General features: G+C 37.7%; 1 protein-coding gene across 4 annotated transcripts in view; it reads left to right on the top strand.

Annotated features, from left to right (window-relative positions):
- The window catches only part of CCDC146 (coiled-coil domain containing 146), a 42,399-nt gene that overhangs the window by 21,737 nt on the left and 2,195 nt on the right, over nucleotides 1-18,467 (top strand). For 3 of the 4 annotated variants that reach the window (XM_039383524.1, XM_027730003.2, XM_027730004.2), the window contains 9 exons: nucleotides 3,122-3,217; nucleotides 3,530-3,700; nucleotides 5,096-5,184; nucleotides 5,279-5,443; nucleotides 7,783-8,001; nucleotides 8,618-8,846; nucleotides 14,784-14,912; nucleotides 16,378-16,515; nucleotides 17,870-18,118. In XM_039383524.1, the coding sequence (XP_039239458.1) occupies nucleotides 3,122-3,217; nucleotides 3,530-3,700; nucleotides 5,096-5,184; nucleotides 5,279-5,443; nucleotides 7,783-8,001; nucleotides 8,618-8,846; nucleotides 14,784-14,912; nucleotides 16,378-16,515; nucleotides 17,870-18,118 (1,485 nt within the window). The remainder of the gene's footprint in view (nucleotides 1-3,121; nucleotides 3,218-3,529; nucleotides 3,701-5,095; nucleotides 5,185-5,278; nucleotides 5,444-7,782; nucleotides 8,002-8,617; nucleotides 8,847-14,783; nucleotides 14,913-16,377; nucleotides 16,516-17,869; nucleotides 18,119-18,467) is intronic. The other variant, XM_039383523.1, reaches the window with a different exon arrangement.

Genomic DNA, 18,467 nt, shown 5'->3' with positions numbered 1-18,467 from the left:
TGTATTCAAAGCATTTTCTTTCTTTTCTGCTTCCAGTTCTTTCTTAAAAATTTACTATGCCTATAAATTTTTAATATTCTCTTTCTCTCATCACTGGTTCTTCTATTCTTTCTTTCTTTTTTCTCCTATACTTGCTCTTGCTTAGTCTGAATTGTAAGTCAGTGTTACAAAATTAATCTTGTTTATTTAGGTGAATATTTTTCATGGGACTTGATGTTTCCTACTTTGACACTATCTTTGAAATTTTTCTTGGTCCATCTAAGCAATTCAGGGCAGAAAAGAGTCTTACTTACATCACTTCACTATAAAGTTTTAAAACATAGCTATCTCATATCAAAAGTCATACATACTTAGCTTTTCTATTTAAATAACATTAATATTACTTGATAATATTTAATATTGTTAAACAATATCTTTTTATCTCTCTTGAAATTCCTCCTGAATTCACTTGTATTCACCTAGTAATATAAGTTTACCTGCGAGGAGGGAGGAAAGCTCTATAACTACACAACAAAATTTTGGATTGAATTCCCTGAAATAATGTTTATAGGGCTGACTCACATTCCAGACTTTGATCTTAAAGCTTAGCTAAGAGAATCATCTTAGAGAATCTAGGAGATGGCATTTTTTCTTGTGCTCCTATTGAAGAAATATTCCTGGAGGGAGAACCACAATTGTAATGCTAAACCACATGTAATGCTAAAATCAAATTCTGTAACTCACCGACAACTGTGATTAGAGTTCACAGTCTGGGGTGAGATTGAAATCCATCCCAGCCCAGTTCCTTCACACTGAAAGGACAAGAACATTTTATGTATCTTACAAGTACCATCATCACGAGGAGTAGAGGAAAGGGAATGGCAGGAGAGACAAAAGTGGAATTCTAATCAGTATTTTACTCAAGTTGCAGGATGCTGCCCTACTGCAAACAGGCCACAGCAATATAGTTGCTTTAGCCCATCCTCCCATTCTTGGTGTTTTCTCTGATTCCTTTCCCAGCTCTTTTAGAAGAGCAAATGTGAAATCATGGCTCCTCTGCAGCAGTCAGTTCAAAGGCAGTACTGCAGTATGGGAGAGGCAAGTGTCAACCCTGATCCTGTTTGGTTTTTGTTATGTAGAGGCAATTTTAATGTGTAAGACTTGGGAGCACACCTAGTAAAAGTTAAAAAAAATATTTTAAGTAGATAAAATTCCTTTAACTACTTAAACCCCCAGATTCACATTTATTCATTGTGATTCCAAGTGAAAAAAATCACAAGAATCGGTCGCTAGTTTAAATATGTGGTTGCAGAAGCAGCAGTATGGCAGCGGGCTTCCCCAAATTTCTCTTATTTTGAATCATAAGCTAAGTGCAAAATGACTGGTTTTTAGAACAAGGAAATTACAGGAACACTTCCTTCAAATGTGTTTTTCTTCTTAGTAAGTTGTGAAAGGTCAGCTATTGCTAAACGCCGATGTTCTGTGTGAAAGAGAACTGCAGCTCCGGCCGTCACCAGCCTGGAGCAGAACTGCTGCTCCTCTCCATGCGTGCCTTTCCTTCAGTCAGGCCAATGCAGAGACAGCCAGAAGTGCCTAAATTTAGCCGTGTCTTATGTGAACAAAAGTCCTTAATGGATTAAAGATGTTTATATGAGCTTTTAACTTTAACGCAGCAGAAGTGGTAACTAATATAGGCTTCAAAGAAAAGCTCCCACAACAAGAGTGAAAATCACTTTCTTAGAACAAGTTTTATTGACCTTTTAGTAAACTTAAGTCAAATCAAATCTCTGAGCTGGCAGCTGCAACCAAATTAACTCCACAGTTTGACCTTTACTGTGCTCTTGTTTCTCTTTCACTTAATGCAAATGAATGTTTAATTTTACAGTGTTATCACAGAAGTTAAAATCACAAATGCAAAACATCTACTAATCAGTATTGATTTATAGTGTTCTGATCTCTAACATCTGGTTGAGATCTGAGGAAGATATCTTTGAAAATCTTCCAGATGTGTTGTTAAATGTGATTTCTTTCCCACCCATATGAATTACAGACTTGCAATTAGAATCACAGAATCATAGAATAATTTGGGTTGGAAGGGATCTTTAAAGGTCATTTATTTCAAACCCCTGCAATAAGCAGGGACACCTTCATCTAGATCAGGTTGCTCTGAGATCAGTCCAATCTGGCCTCGAATGTTTCCAGGGATGAGGCATCTGCCACCTCTCAGGACAACCTGTGCCAGTGTTTCACCACCCTCATTGTACAAAACTTCTTTCTTCCTTGTGTCTAATCTAAACCAACCCTCTTTTACTTTAAAACTATTAGCCCTTGTCCTATCACAACAGGCCCTGCTAAAAAGTTTGTCCCCATCAATTAGATAGGTAGCATATGCCTGCATATGCTGCCTTTATTTCTTACTTGCTTATAACCATAAAGAATTTTTAAGTGAATTTAGTCACAGTGAGGTCAATACAACCTTTTGTCTTATGAGTTATATCGTGCAAGTAGTTGTAGTGAGATTGTTCAGATATATTTTAGTGAGAGGTAGTTTCTAACTTATTCCTTCACATAATTTTAATATCTGATTGAATAAAGAAATTTTCCCATAATGTTTATGAAAAAATAGTACATAAATATTTGTGTTGTTAGTTTTGACTTTCTAGAGCCTAAGGAAAATCCCACTTTAATAATGAAAAGAAAAAATATGATATCCAATCTACATAGATGTGAAATACTGACTGTACTAAAGTCAGTGGTAGATCTATTTTTTTCCTTCAGTAAGGTCGGAATTTCATTCTGAAAATCCTTCATGAATTTAAAAGGTGACATTTTTACATAGTCTCTTTTTGTGATTATTGTTTTTTTTAATGACAGTTTAGTTGCTGAAAAACATAAGCCTTCTAAATTCATTCCTTAAACTGGGCTTTGCGAAGTTTAGTGTTCATAGATCTTAAAAGGAAAATTTGAGAAACTTTGAGAAGTTGCTGATGAACTATACTCAATGAAGCACTCTTGGACTACCTATTGTAATAAGAAAGAAAATTAATTTCTTAATTTGAGTAACTACAAATAGAGTCTCTGCAGTTTACATTTTCCTCATTTTTTGTTTGCATCATTCAGTGAGCTTGATTTATTTTTCTAGGTGGAAACTAAGGCAAGAAATAATGAAGCATTATTAGAAAGACGACGAGAAGTGCAGGAGGAAATTGAAGTGATCAAGAGACGTTTGGCTGAACAGGTGCTGAGTTCTGCTTTCTCACATTTTTTCACTGTAACGGTTTTCTAACATGAGATTAAAGGAACTGCTTGAAGAAAAAATAATGGGAGTTTCTAGCTGCAGCTTTCTGATGAGAAAATGGCATAGTATTTGTTCAATTTTAAAGACCATTTGTTTGTAATTTAAAAAAAAAATTTAAAAAATATTTATGTTTTTAAATCCATGTACTTTGTATATTTTTTTACTTTGCAGATAAGCCCAAAGTATTTTCAACTTTGGGTTTGCCAACACTGCTGCATTGATGCATAAGGAATTAAATTTAATTTTCTCTAGGCAATGATCTCAGATATGGATGCCCACATGTTAGAAGAATGCATTGCTAAAGAACGCTTGCTTTTCAAAGAGCAGGAAAAACGCAGAACTGAGTTATCCAAACTTATACATCTGACTTGTCTCAGAGCTGATGAGAGGCAACTGAAATCCAGGGATGTTCAGAAAGCCAAGGTAAAAAATTATATATTTGGAAAACTTCTCAAAAGTAAAGACTGAAATAGGGAGAAATTAAATTACTAGTGAGGGGAGCATTATTTTTATTTCCCACTCTAGCTTTGAAATTCCATCAGAACACAGGAAGCTCACACAATACTGTGGTGTTTCATTGGCAGTTCGTGGTGCAGTGCTGCAGTTTATTAAAATATCACTCCACAATTGAAACAAGGTAATTGAAAAAACATTTTCTTTCAATGAGAATTATTCTATAATTATTCAATTATAGAATAAAATGAACAATTTGAAAGAAAGAGGCAGAAAAGCAGATAACCTCACCCAAGATTCTCAGAAGTACAACTGCATGTTTTATTTTACAAATGTACGGACATCAGGAGAAAAACAGAACACTACTCATTCCAAGGAGAGGCAGAAATCTTTATTTTCCTGTTAAATTTCAAGGCATAACTAATTATATTGACTTAGAGAAAGCAAAGGGAAAGAAAAGTTTTCCTATGATTAGTCATTGTGTTTGCTGCCTGCATTTTTATTAATTTGTTTTTATTATAATATCATGTGTGTGGTGTGATGTCACACACTATTTACTAAATACGGAATTGCTATATGGGAACCAACTATTTATGTTCCAAAATGTATGTCTGTGCTCAGATAAATTAGTTAAGCCACCCTTCTAGCACCTTGGGAATCTTTGACTGCCTATAAAAATAGAATAAACAAACATGTCAGGTTTTGTACCTTCAATAAAAATCAGTCTATAAACAGATTAAAAAAAAAAAATAAAACAATACAAATTCAGGAACACACAGACGTGCCCAAAGCTGCAACCCATCACCCACCAGCTTTCCCTAATACCAATCTCCTCCACTGGTAAGTGGGAGGGGAGAAAAGGCCTATCCATTGAATGTTAATGGCCCAGGCTATTGAGGACTGAACACAACTGAAATCAAAAGGTCCAGAGCCTTAACAGAATGCACATGTACCATTCTGCTCAATCGTCAGTGATTACTTAAAAGTTAGGATTGAGTAAAAAAGAAATTTTATTTGTAAACATACAATTCTGTAATGCATATGCCAAATAATGATACAGTGATGGAATTGAGAGGCTGCTTAGTAGAAACAGCGGAACTCCACATTCAGGGGACCAAGTATTTAAGATGCAGCATCAAGTTATCTACATTAGTAACAGTCACTGTCAGCTTAATATAGATGGGAAAATGGTGCTCTTTGATGTCATTTTAATAAAAATATTTCATCATCATTAGAAAAAGTTCCTATAATTATCTCCTTTCACTGTCTTTTCCTCATCTAAGAGCTGTTCTAAGTAATTTCTTTGAAGACGTTTCTTTGATATATCTAAAGTGAGCTGCTCACTAAATTCTACTTAAATTTCAGATCCAACTCCAAAGTCTTATTAAAGAATTAAAAAGAAGGAATGTTGAATTAAAAGTCTATAAAAAGAGGAGAAGAGATATCCAAAACCAGTAAGAAAATAATAACAATACATCAAAGACATTATCCAAGTAATGTATGCATAAAATTCTAATAATTATTTTTTTACATGTGTCGTTTCTTCAGACTCCAAGGATTTGCTAAAATGTGTGATTTTATCCAAATTGAAAGGGATAAATGTATACAATTGGTGCGTGGTGCTCAGTGGAAAGCAAGGGAAGCTGGAAACCGAGTAAAATTCCTAGAAAATAAAATAGAAAATTTAAGGAATGGTCTTATAGACAAGGAAAGGTGAGTTTAAAGTAAGCTGTAGTTCACAATTATAGAAATGTAAGATTAGAAAACATCTTAGGAGAGAATCTAGTCTGTCTTCAATTATGCCTATATTATCCTTTATTATTCTGATTTTTAAAACCTGATTAAAACAAAGACATTAGCAATATCCCGACATAATCTGTTCGAATTTCCTATCCCCCTAAGACTTCACAACTGGCTTGGGCATCACTGCATGGGAAGAAACACTCTTGAAGTTTGTCTGGCTACTCCCTCACTTTCCCATTCTTCAAAGGGATAAATTTTCACTGCATTTCCTTTATATCACAGTTCTTAGATCTCTTAATGTTTGCATTATCATGCTGTTCCATTCAATATGAGCGATACTGTTGTGCTCATACTTGCTGTCCTTAGAGAAAAAGAGGTCTGGCACATATGATTCCACAATGAAGTTGTGCATGGTATATTAAATGAGTCACTAGCTAGTAATCACCTAGTAATGTGGCTGTCTAACTATTAAATTAGAATAAATGGGGTTTCTTGGTTCAAACTCACATGCAGTTTATTAGATAACATTTATTTCAGATAAAACAAAACGTGGTTTCAATTTCCAAGCAATCTTAGACAAAATGAAAGGTTACATTCACAACAAAGAGATGTGGCAGAATAACTGGTGTTTGTGACTCTGTTTTTCCCTAGACCATTATTTAGTGGAGATATCTTGTTGCCATCTTTTTGTAATCCTAGTGATGATATTCTGCAATATAGACAGAATTACAATGTCTTGGAAATTAATAGTTGGGCAAGTAGGGAGATAGTGAGTAGTCAGCTGTGTAGATGAAACAGGACAACAAAAACTGAGTAGTTTAAAAATAACTTGATTTTCCCAAAACTTTGTTATTTGGTACCAAAAATTGCACAATCAGACCAAAGAATACACTAACAGTGTAATCTCTTAGTTTGATTTCAAAGTCATGCTGGAGGTAGCTGTAAAAGAAGTGGAATTTCAATGATTGAAGTGATTTTGTCAGGGTGTACAAGCTGACATTTTGTGGTAAAATTTTTGAGACCTTAGCAGTTGATGAAAGAAGGGGAAAAAAGGCTGAGACAGATAAATATTGTATAGATATCACAAATACATAATTATTATAGATGACCCTACTCAATATAGATCTAACAGATATTTTGGTCTCTACAAGCCTGGATTGAAAACTAGCAAGAGATACTGAATTCTCAGTAATCCTCTTGCCTATGAAAATATTTTTGATCCCAGTAACAGACTTTAGTATTGGTATCACTGACTTCACTGCAGCTTATACAATTTGGAGGACAGAGTATCGGTCCAGATAAGACAAAAAATTTTCAGAAAATATTTAAAACACATTGCATTTCTGCAATACTGTCATGCTTTCAGTCTGAAACTTGATTTACAGAAGTTTAATTCAACTCAGTAATACCCTGTGGTACTCAAAGCATTATACATGTGGGGGAAACGAACCAGAAAGCAGCTCCCTGCTCTGGATACAGCAATTCAGAACTGTAATGGTGGAGCCTAGGAGGGGAGGATATTTCATCTGCAGGCCTGTATTTCAACAGGAGACTATGTTTCTCCTTTCACTACCTCTTTTGTATGTTGATGTCAATATCTTCCCAGCGGAGATAATGCTGTGTACCCAGAAGTGATATTTCCACCGATCAAAGGCACTAACTCTACGTTCCATGTTGTGAGCAAGTGAATGATTCACATAAAACAAGAATCTGTCTTTTAAGTGAGGAACCATCATCCAGTGACCAGCATAGGATGTTGGAAATGATGAGATCTGTTGTTTATTTTTATGTGATCTTGTCACTAACCTTCCTCTATGATTTTCTTTTTCTGTCAAATGGGTAACCTGATAACTTTCTCGTGTTAATGTTGTGATACATCATTTTATAAACAATAAACTAGGAGAGCTTTGAGTTGCAACCACAAAAATGATTTAAATATTGTTTTTTAAATAGAAGGGCAGGATTTCTACACATTAAGACTTTTCATCACAGTTTATGCTTCTGCTCTTGAACTTTAATTCTTATGGCCCCTTGGGCTACCCAGTAGAGAATAAAAGAGCTGTAGTGCAGTGCTCCCTTTATAGCATTTTTCTTGGGCCATAATCCAATTCTTTTCAAGCTGGAAAGAGCTTGCAAAGAAAAACCATTTCAGAGAGTCTTTCTACTTCTTGTAATGCTTCTGTGAAGCAGAGTGACATAGAGGATCCTTTGTGTATTTGTGGAATAAGTTTAAGATCTGCCTTTAATTGCTGAAATTGGTTTCAAATTGAAAGGACTAAAAACATTCCCACATTTCTGTTATGTTAAAGAAAATTGCAGGAAAAACATATGAAGATTAAAACTAATGCAAGAATAGTAGAACAGCTCAAAAAGAATTATTGCAAAATCGCACAAGTCATTGATGAGATAAAAGAAAAGCAAAAGCATTTGAACCTTGAGAGACTGACCACGACAGTCACCCACATCAAAGAGGACATTGCGCAGCTACACAAAAAATGTGAAAGGGCTATTCAGCAACAAGAGGAGAGGTACATATGTAAACTAAGGTTTAATATGTGTTTAATTTTGACATTTATGAAGCAGCAGTAATTTTCAGCTTATTGAGCAATCGTATTCAGGAATACTAAAAAGTCTGCTGCAGTTCAGTGTTTTCCTGAATAATCTGCCTCACTGCACTGTCAGTGCTGCTTTGCATTATGTGGATATTTCTCCACTGGTGACAATGCTCATTCTTCAGAACTATTTTATTCAAAAAAACATGGTTGCTTGGCTACTGAATGCCTTGAGAACTTGTAGCCTCCTGCTCTATTTGTGCATTGTGCACAGAGAAGGTATAAAAATGCAGATGATCTAAATCTTTCTGATCTTCTTAATCCATTTTAAGTGCTGTGGAAGGCCAGAAGACCTTAAAAATTATGTGAGAGTGATCTTTCCAAGTGTTTGTTCTCTGATTTTCACATTGTAATTATTTTGTTACTTATTTAAAATGCTGCCATTATATTAAAATAATATTTGTGAAAGCTTTGTAAATTTTCCCAGATTATTACTATCTTTCAAGGTCACTGGTTGTGTTCTTGAATGGAATACACTGAATATGAGTAATTTTTTTTTTAAATTTACCTTTTCACTTTGGCCTTATTTCAGTGGTCTTCTGCTCAGAGAACGAGATGAAGAATTAAGCTTTTTACATGAAAAAATAAACAGGCAAGAGATGTTGTGTAGAAATGGAGATCATAAGATGCAAGTTATGGATGAAAAGATCAGTTTTCTGAAGCTGAAGGTAGCTGAGAAAAAGAGAGAGATTGCATTGTGTTTTAAAGAGCTCCCAGTGAAGAATGCCCTGAATGCAAACCTGGAGAGACTACAGATACAGGTTGGTGGTAGAGGAACCCTTTTTTTCCTCCTGTCATTCTGTATTTTAAAGCTTAGGGTGATTTCACTGAAAAAAATATCTGGATGTACAAGGTTTATTTAAAACATCAAGTTCAGTAATACACCTGTCTAGCAAAACACTGACATATGTTTTTAACTTCAGATGTGAGAGTTTCTATGCTTATGTGTAACTGGCTGATGCACTTTGTTACACGCATGCCAAATGCTTCCCGGGTATGGAATCTCAGCTAACCCTCCCCATAGCCTGAAATGTCAGTATGACTAAGCTGGAGAATGGGAGTCATGGGGCAAAAATGGGACTGTAGATAAAATTTGTTAAAACTGTATTGATGGAGTAGGTGGAGGGGTGGGAGATACACTTGGATCGTCAAATTTCTGAAGTAATAACTCAATTCACACTTGACCCTGAGCCTACTCTGGAAACTCTGCAGCCTACAATGATATAATCCACATATATTTTCTACTACATGAAAACAGTGTAAGTTTTAGTTCTAGTTACAAAATAACATTAAACAACTAACAAACTGCAGTTCTTGGGACATTCTTTCCTTGCGTTCTGAAATGGCTCATTTACTTTTGACCTTATCTGCAGATGCTAATTTTCCCCATACATACTCCATTAGTGCCTGCAAAAAATCATAAATTAGGGTTTACCATTGCCTTTTAAACTTGCATCAATGGGAGCTGTGACTCAGTGTTTAATAGTGCTTGCACTATTCTCTTACTTCTGGCCTTTTGAAGAAATTGTATGCTCTGCTACAAGAATAAAACGTAGCACAATACCTCATGCAAATCATACCCCAAAGAACTTTACGGGGCCCTTACAGATTTAAACTATGAACAGAGGTGGTATGGAAGAAAAAAACAACCTAAAGGGAAAAAAAGACATTTTCAGGTAAGATTTAGAATGAGACTGAGAGTCACTGAGTCAAACACAGTAACAAAACGCAGATAATTTTTGTGAACTGGCAAAGTCAATCATGAAACTTTGCTTTTTCTGTTCTGCACTCTTGCAACTTTCTCCTTTGTAAAGATGGTTCATGTGAAGCCTAAAATCACTGTTAAAGGGAGGCTATTGTTGCAGGTGCTTTAAATCTTTTCACAATATTGACATAAAATTAAAAAATAGGAAAATACAATCATGTGATATTACACATGCAGTAGTCTTAATAAATGTTCCCAAGTCAGAGATTTTCCAGTTAACAATGATAAATAATCAGTTATCAGCCTTTAAAATTTAACTAGGTACTGTGATTACTGGATATTACATGGTTCAAACTGGCTGTTAACTCATCCATCTCCTTATGCTCAGCCATTCCAATATTAATACTCTTACTCCCACTGCCAACAGTTATTATGTCCAGTGAGAAGCAGTTTCAAATTGTTTGGCTTTATCTCCATAATTTAAATAAAAACCATGTCTGAATCTGATTTCTGGTGTTGGTTGCCATATTCAGATTGCTAATTCCTGTACCAATTACAAATTTGAATCCATGTTGAAATCCAATTTGGCTTCTGTTCAGTTATCATGGTCAAAGGATCTCATGATAATGATCATTTGGACAAGACATTGACTTGATGATGTAGTGAATACAGCTTTAAATCACTGGTCTTCAGCCCTCTGATGGGGTAATAGGAGCTCATTTTGGTCTGTGATTTGTCTGTTTTTCAGTGTAGATAATTATAAATGTTCAGAGACAGGCTGTGTGCACCACAGGGCTATGAAACCCTGATTTCTATCAGAGTCTCTTAGACCTCCTCTAATGCAGACTGTAAATCTCATTTCTGAGTTCTCCTCTTTGTTTTATTTCTCCATTCTGTTGTGACCTTGTGTAGGAGCCAGTCCCTAACCTTAACTGCATGTTAGGAGCCCACAAATGATGCAGATAAGTGAACAAGGTCTCTTTATTAATGGAAAGAATTGTGTGTCTTTGCCTCCAGAGGGAAATCCTGATAACCTTATGTAGGGAGCACAATATTTCTCCAGGAGGTCTTTATGCTCAAGGCATCTACCTCTGCCCATCAATGGAATGGGAAACTTTGACTCATAGAAGAAGGAAGAAATTCTTCACAGAAAGGGTGATTAGATATTGGAATGGGCTGCCCAGGGAGGTGGTGGACTCACCATCCCTGCAGGTGTTTAAGGAAAGACGACATGATGGTGCCATGGTCTACTTGACATGGTGGTGTTCAGTCATAGCTTGGACTCAATAACCTCAGAGGTTTTTCCAACCTAATTGATTTTGTGATTCTGTGATTCTCTAAAAGTCATCTACAATTTAAATAAAATTTAGACCATCTGATATGGGCAGGCTGAATCCTCTATCTGTGCCTCTTAAATTTTCTCCTTCCCTTTTCCTACCCTTCCTGTCTCCTTCAGTCTTAAGCAACATCAGATCTCCTTGAAGCAAGTGCTAGTAACATGGACTAGGTATTTCGTTACTACAAATGTAAAGAATTAAAATCAGAAATATTTACAGGCTGCAGAAACTGACCCATAATCTCAGCAGCTGGGAAGGTGAAAAGCACAGATCAGGGCTGGGTGCCAATTCAGCAAGAACAAACACTTCACCTGAGCAGCTTCATATTCCACATGAGCTGCTTAATCATCCAAGTAATGTATGTTCCGCTTGTAGACTTTTCATCAGAAGCTGCCTATTTCCACAAAGAGTGAAACATCAGTGAATAGTTTAGCCAAAAAAACCCCTTCTCTGAAGCAAGACCAGACCTCTTCTAAACAAGTGCTAGTAACATGGACTAGGTAGGTTTCTTACTATCAATATAAAGATTTAAAAATAGAAATATTTACAGGTACTTCCTTTATCTGACACAAAAAATGTACCTGGTGAGTTTGTAAGGTGATTTTCTCTGGGCATAAAACTATGTAACTTTTAATTGGGACTGCACATCAAGGGGTTGTTCCTGCTGCTTGAAGTGACCCATAAAAACTAATCTGCCTTCATGCATCAGTGAGAAATACTTAGCATCAACCATTAATTAGTCCAACATCTAGACCTGCTGAGCTGTCATGGTGCTGTAGATGGGACTTTCATGCCTCAGAGTTCAGCTAATGTACAAGGACTGTCAGTTTATTTGAGGCATTTGGCAACAACATTTGTCCAGGTTTTAATACAATCCCATGAAAATCTCCAGGCTACATCACCATAGGCATAAAATAATGGGACTAGTAGACAGACAAAGAGTTTATCTGCTACCTGCTCCTATGCCAGCATCAGATTGCCTGTCATTCCTGAGGGGGCTAAGCTGTGCTTTCAAGCCACCACTGGGAAACCTGTTTCCCCAGCAAGTTATCCCAGTTCTTCCTTAACAGTGGAAAGATTTTCTTGACCTTTAGCCTGGATCTTTCTTTCTGCAGTGTAAGAATATTGATTTGTATTCTGTACATCAGGGACATGACAAGCAGACCGTTCTTTTCCTTTCTGCAACGTTTCCTGTTACTGGAAGGAAGTTAACCATGTTCCTGTCCCATCCTTTTGCTAGGCTACACAGCCTTGTTTCTTTCAATCAGCCCTTATAGATTTTCTTAGATCACTATTTTTCTACATTTCTTTTATTTTTGGCAATATGGTCTTTATTTGTCCTGAGGTACAGTGTGTAGTGGCTGAGAGTGAAAGGATTCATTCAGGCATCTTGCAAGTTACTTTCCTGCTTATGTGTCCAGGTATTATGGCAGCTTTTCTTGACACGACAGAGATTCATCTTCACGTAAATGTATGTAACAACCAGACCCATTTTTAAAAAAGGGCATCCAACCAATTGACTTTGATTCTGTGTTTGTACAGGCAACTTTTCCTGCCTACATGTAGCAACTTGCATTTTTTATTTAATATTTTCTTTTTAGTTCAGACCTTTTTTCAGACTAAGGTAATTTTGAATTTGAATCTTCTCCAAAAAACACTTGCAGTCTCTCTGAGCTTAACCTTATACTGCCGATGAGGTATTTACCATATATTTTCATCAAGAACCCATTTCCTTTGCTTGTTTGTGAGAATCACATATGAGACAATATTAAAGCTATATAAAAATCAAGATGTATCAATATGATACCTACTATTTGTCATCCATACACTTGTGAAATCATCATAATAGGACATCGGTCTGGTTTGACATGACTCGACACACCTCTCTTGGCTGTTATTCCTGCCCTTTTTCTTTTCTTGACACCAACAAAGGAGACTTAATGATGTGTTCCAGATTGATTCTTCAGAAAGTGAAGGCAAGTTATCTGTGGTTCCATAGCTCCTTTTCCCCTCACTTTTGAAAATAAGTCTGATATTTGCCCTTTCCTAGTGCTGTACATACCTCACCTACTGTCTCTGAGATGTCAAAAATAAGCGCTGGATGTCCACTTTTTCAGACCAGTCTAGGCATATGTTCCCTCTTGTGTGGGCATCCTTCAACCATCCCTCCTGACAGATTACAATCCAACATAGAAAAGCTGCTCTTCTAGAGCCTTTTCCTATACCCTGTATCAAATCCACTCCAAGAAAGGAAGGATTTTTTTTTTCATTTTAAGACTTAGAATATTTTAGAACTCAGATAAAGTCTTGCATCTGACCACTTCGAATTCATATTGCATTTGAAAGCGAGCCTAGTATTTAGATTTAACATGAAACTTTTTATGGATTTTTTAATGGATTTTTGGACGGTGGTTTTGTTGCAATAGTCCTTCTCTAAATTAACTATTCAGTCCTGCAAAATTTTCCTGCCCTAATCTCATTAAGGTGCCACTGCCTTCAAAAAGGTATTTTCCCCTGAGTTAGTGGATGAGAAATTTGGCCCCAGATAAGAAAGATCACTGGAAGCATAGCTGCATCCTGCTGTGTTGCCCCTACTTTTGCATTCCTCTACTCTGTGTATTTTTGGGCTTGAGTTTTAGTTGTTTATAATTAAAATATATCTTTCAGTACATTAGTTATGTTCTAAATCATGGTTTGCTGAGGAAATTGTTCATTACAGTCATTCAAAGTTTTTACCTGCTTTTAGACAAAGTGTACAGGAATGAGCTGTGTGGTGCTTTTTTACTAGAAAAATTGTTCTGGTACTGTTCCGTTGACATCTGAGAAGTCCTGTAAGTTTTCCCTTTTCTAGTTATATATGAGTTGTTAACTTCCAGGAACAAACCCCATCCCAGCAACATCTAAACATTTACTTTATATTCTGGTGACTGTTCATAACTTTGAGAGCCAGTGACCACTTATTTCCTTAATCAATCATCAGCTGCAGTGGATGGTTAACATTTATACCTGAGTAGTGTTATATCAGTGCTAATAGCTCAAGGTTGCAGTGACAACTCACTGACAGATGGCCAGGTGCTTATCAGAGCACACGACCTCACCATTGTCAGTCTTGCAAGTCCAAACATGAAAAAATGGCCCCAGTCACTCCTTCAGCGAGGATTTACGTGGAGCCTGGATGTCCATCTAGCATATTCTGGGAAGTGTTATTCCATGGGAAGGTCTCACATCAGAAAGGTCAGGGAACACCTGCCTCTATGAGTCCCTGGGGTACCACATTGCTCAGTGTCACCGCTGAGTCACTTCAGGACATGTGCCTGGGAACTCAGTGTAGAAAACTTGGATGCCTGTAGGGATGAGACCTTCAGCACTAACCCGTGGGGAAGCAGGACTTTCTATTGTATTACTGAGGATAAAAAAACCATAGCCTGAGGACCTCAGGTGGAACTCAATTTCTGTCAGACAGCAGGTTTTCCTCCATTCTGCAACTGTCACACTGCGGTTCCCTTTTAAAATAAAAATTTAAAAGGGCTCATCATTTTCTGTGTCACCCTCCCTCCTTCCCAGAACAAGGAAACTTGTCTGTTGAAGTCTACGGACCAAGGTATGGGGATGAGTTTGGTGGGAACAAATAACTATTGTGGCTTTTTGTTTCTTAGTATTCCCAGTGCAGGGAAAAGATTAAACAGCTGGAGAAAATTTTTGATGATGCCACAAATGAAAGCAGAAGGCATGAAATGGGAGGGAAGGACCCATCTGCACCTGAACTGCTAAAAAAGACTGAACAGGTAACATCACTTCTCACATCATAAACTACCCTGCTGTGCTTGACCGCTTTTATAAAATGCAAATTGTGTCTTTTATTTTTAAAATAAACTTTCTGTAAGAGGAATTTAAATAATTATGATTGGCTATTGTGAACTCCAGCCTAGTGTCTGCTTTTCAGGTCAACTGGATGTGGGGCATTTTGACTTCTTCCAGCAGAGGCTGGGGAGGGGGAGCTCTGTGCGGTACACCTGGCTCTACTGCATCCTCTGCTAACCAGTCCATTCGCACTGTTGGCACTTCAGTGCACACCCACCTCACTAAGGAGAGCAGCAGAGGGAGAAAAATGCAGAACAATAAACTGCTAACAGTTGTCAGTCTTTGGCAACTGGACGTGAGCTGTTCCACCAGGACACACGGGTTGTGAGTGGGAGGCAGACCTGCCACCCTCTTAACAGAGTCTGCCTGTGTGACACAGAATCAAACAGCCCACCTTGTCAGGGCTGGGCTCTACTGCTCTGCTTCCCTGCTGAACAGGGAGCCACCAAACAGGTGGAAGCAGCAGCCAGGCCAGCCCAGGACTGCCCTGAGAGACTTCGGAGGGAAGCATTAGGTCCAATCAGAAGCCAATTTCAGAGCCCTCTATATGAGGCAGGGAAGAAGGTAAAGGAATGGAATGAGCAGACATGGCATTTTCTTATATGTTTTTGTCTGTTCCATTTATAGAGACACAAAACTCCTCCCACTGTGTTTAGTGTTGGGGCGATTCACACAGGGCTGTGAAGGTGTTCGGGCAGCAGCAGCAAAGTCAGAGCAGCACATACTCATGTCCTTTTGAAATCAAGTTTGTAAGGACATAACCTGAACACTGCTGCTTGTATTACATGAGCTTTTTGCCTTACTGTCCCATATTCCTTGACTGGAGGGAGCTCTGCATAGCCAAGCAGGCCACAACACAGCCTGCTCTCACCAGCCTGCACATTAAAAAGCAGGGCTTCTTGGACCCATAAGTTTAAACACCTATTTCAATCGCCTTGGGAATTAAAGTCATTGTAGTTGTATTTGTTTTGTTAGTTTATGGAGCCCATACTTTTTTTTTTAGCATCAGGAGGGAAAAGGTGTACAAAGCAAGAACTGAAACCTTCCCATTATGGTGTGACTCAAGGAACCAGAACATTAAAAAAAAAAATCACTACAAAAAACCCCCATTGCTTTCAAAAAAAGCATAACAAGGCAGTAACAATAGTGTAAGCCCTACCCCAAAAAGGGCCCTGTCTGATATAGAAGAATTGTATGACTGACAGTAACCAACTGAGCCAACTTGGGCCTGATACTTGGCAGAGAGGGTGAAAATTTTGAGAAAACTGATAGTGAAAGTGTTTGGGTTTTTTTGGAATTACTTCAGCAGCTCAAAGCAATCAAAGAACACCTTGTGCTGCACCTTCCCCTATCATTTCCTTACACCCTGTGTCCTCCTCCTTGCTGCAGCTGGAAGCAGAGCTGCTGCAAAAGGAGCAGAAGTTGATGCAGAAGGAATTTCTTTGCGAGTCCATTTCCGAAATGACGGACAGAATCCGTGCCGAGGCAGAGAATCGGAAGCAGGACATGCTGCTGTTCGCTAGAAGGGTAAGGAGTGCACTGCACACTCTGCTTGAAAACCTATACAGTATGAAATAATATCTAGGCAAGAGGTGATTCACTTGCAAATTACAAGAGTGGTTGGAAACGTTGATAGGCAAGTCATAAGCTATTCTTCAGAAATTATAAACATGCATAGTAGCAATAATATAGATAACATCAAAACCACTAGGCAAATGCACTTTCTCTCAAAAAGAAAATTGCACCATAATTGGTACCTTTCACAAAAATATAGGATTAGTTCTTTCTGAAGTAGATGCTTAGAAACTTTGTAGAATCCTCGTGTACTTAACAACAAACATGTCAAAGGCTAAAAAGATATAAAGAAAGGCCAGGTAAATTCTACTCCAACATACACTAAGATGAACTTGGTACCTGGCTCAAAGTTCCTTTGCTATTTAGGTAGGGAGAATCACACAGGAAACATCATTTTCAATAGTTATTTTTATACAATGACAGCTATTTCCTTTTAACTGCCAGTAATATTGTTTGTGAAAGACCAAAAATGCTCCCAGCTCCCAGGTTCCTAATGAAAAAGCTGCAAATAGATCAGAGCTGAGGGAAAGGCAGAAAAAAAATGCTAAGTAATTAATGTAAAACAAGGCCAGCATTGATTTCTTTTCTTTTGTTAGGTGTTAGGTTTGGCAGGCAGAAAGGCTTAAAACGAAACAGATTTTTTATTATCAATCTTTCATTTTCCACAGACGGAGAAATATCCTGGTCATGTGTTTGTGAAATGATGGCCATGGGCTAATGAACTACTGTAACAATGGCAGCATGCCAAAAGTTACATTCACAAGTACTCTGACTCTCCCAATTCCCTATTAGTCACTTAAAGAGTATTTAAGTTTTGTTGGGTTTTTTTAAACCACTCCAGTCAGACTCAAGGATTCCTGTCACATTCCTTTTCAGTTGTGTCCCTTGAGAGGATAATGCCACAACCCACAGCCCCTCTGCATCTGTATTATCATTAAATTATCTTATAAGAGTTGGCCTTATTTCACCTTTATTACAAAGTTAACCATGCATAAACTCAAAGAGAATTGGGGTCCTGGGCCTTTGAGGGCAGGGGGAATATTGCTGTCCAGCTGAAAAGGGCAAGAGGCAACGACAAATGTGCTTTTCTGTGTCTTGTATTGGAGTAAATCTGACTTCCTTAGCTGCCAATTTGTGTGGTTCCAAGTGCTTACAGAAATTAAGTAATTTTCAAGTATGTTCCATACATATTTAAAACCTTGTCAAGTTGAACTTGTTTTCAGACACCTAATGCTGACCTAAGTGTCATGCCCAGTAAGTGCCTAAAAGGAAACCCTAACTACAATGCAGCTGTTTTGAATTTCAGATAAGTGAACTGCAGAGGAAGATAAAGGACAAAACCAAGGAGAGGAGGGCTCTTATTGCAGAGTTGACCATGAGGCAATCACTTGTCGTTCAACTTCAGCAGGAAATGAGAGAAAAAGAACAATTTGTGATGACTGCTTCATGGAGGATAAGTCAAGGTCTCCCCCCTTCTAAGGAAACAGAAAAGGAATGGTTGAAGATCCTAGGCAGTGACAAGACACACAAAGCAGCAGCTGAAGACAGAGCTGAAGTAAGTTTTTGTCACGCGTTGCAATTTGGTGTTCAGCCCCATCCCTTCACTACTCTTAACTGTTCTTTCCAAAAGAGCTGTGCTGGCTCCATGTGGAGCTGCTCACCAGCAAACATGGAGCTCCAGGAGCTGGTGCAGATCATGGTACAGACAGAGACAACTCCTAAAGTATGTTTGTGGAGCTTTAGTCTGGCAACACTGCTTAGAGCGGGTTATTCAGTCTTTAGGAGATCATATACTAAAAATGTCACCTTGGATTATTAAAGTAGTTTGTGTGACCATGTTGTGGCTGATGGGTGAGGCAGCCATCAGTGGAATACTGCTTTCCACTGGATTTCAAGGTAAAGCT

Source organism: Pipra filicauda, unplaced genomic scaffold (assembly GCF_003945595.2).
Source record: "Pipra filicauda isolate LSUMZ 115617 unplaced genomic scaffold, ASM394559v2 scaffold314_size1190085_pilon, whole genome shotgun sequence".
NCBI lineage: Eukaryota > Metazoa > Chordata > Aves > Passeriformes > Pipridae > Pipra > Pipra filicauda.
Note: the sequence above shows the minus strand (reverse complement) of the source record. Positions and strands in the feature narration are given on the sequence as shown.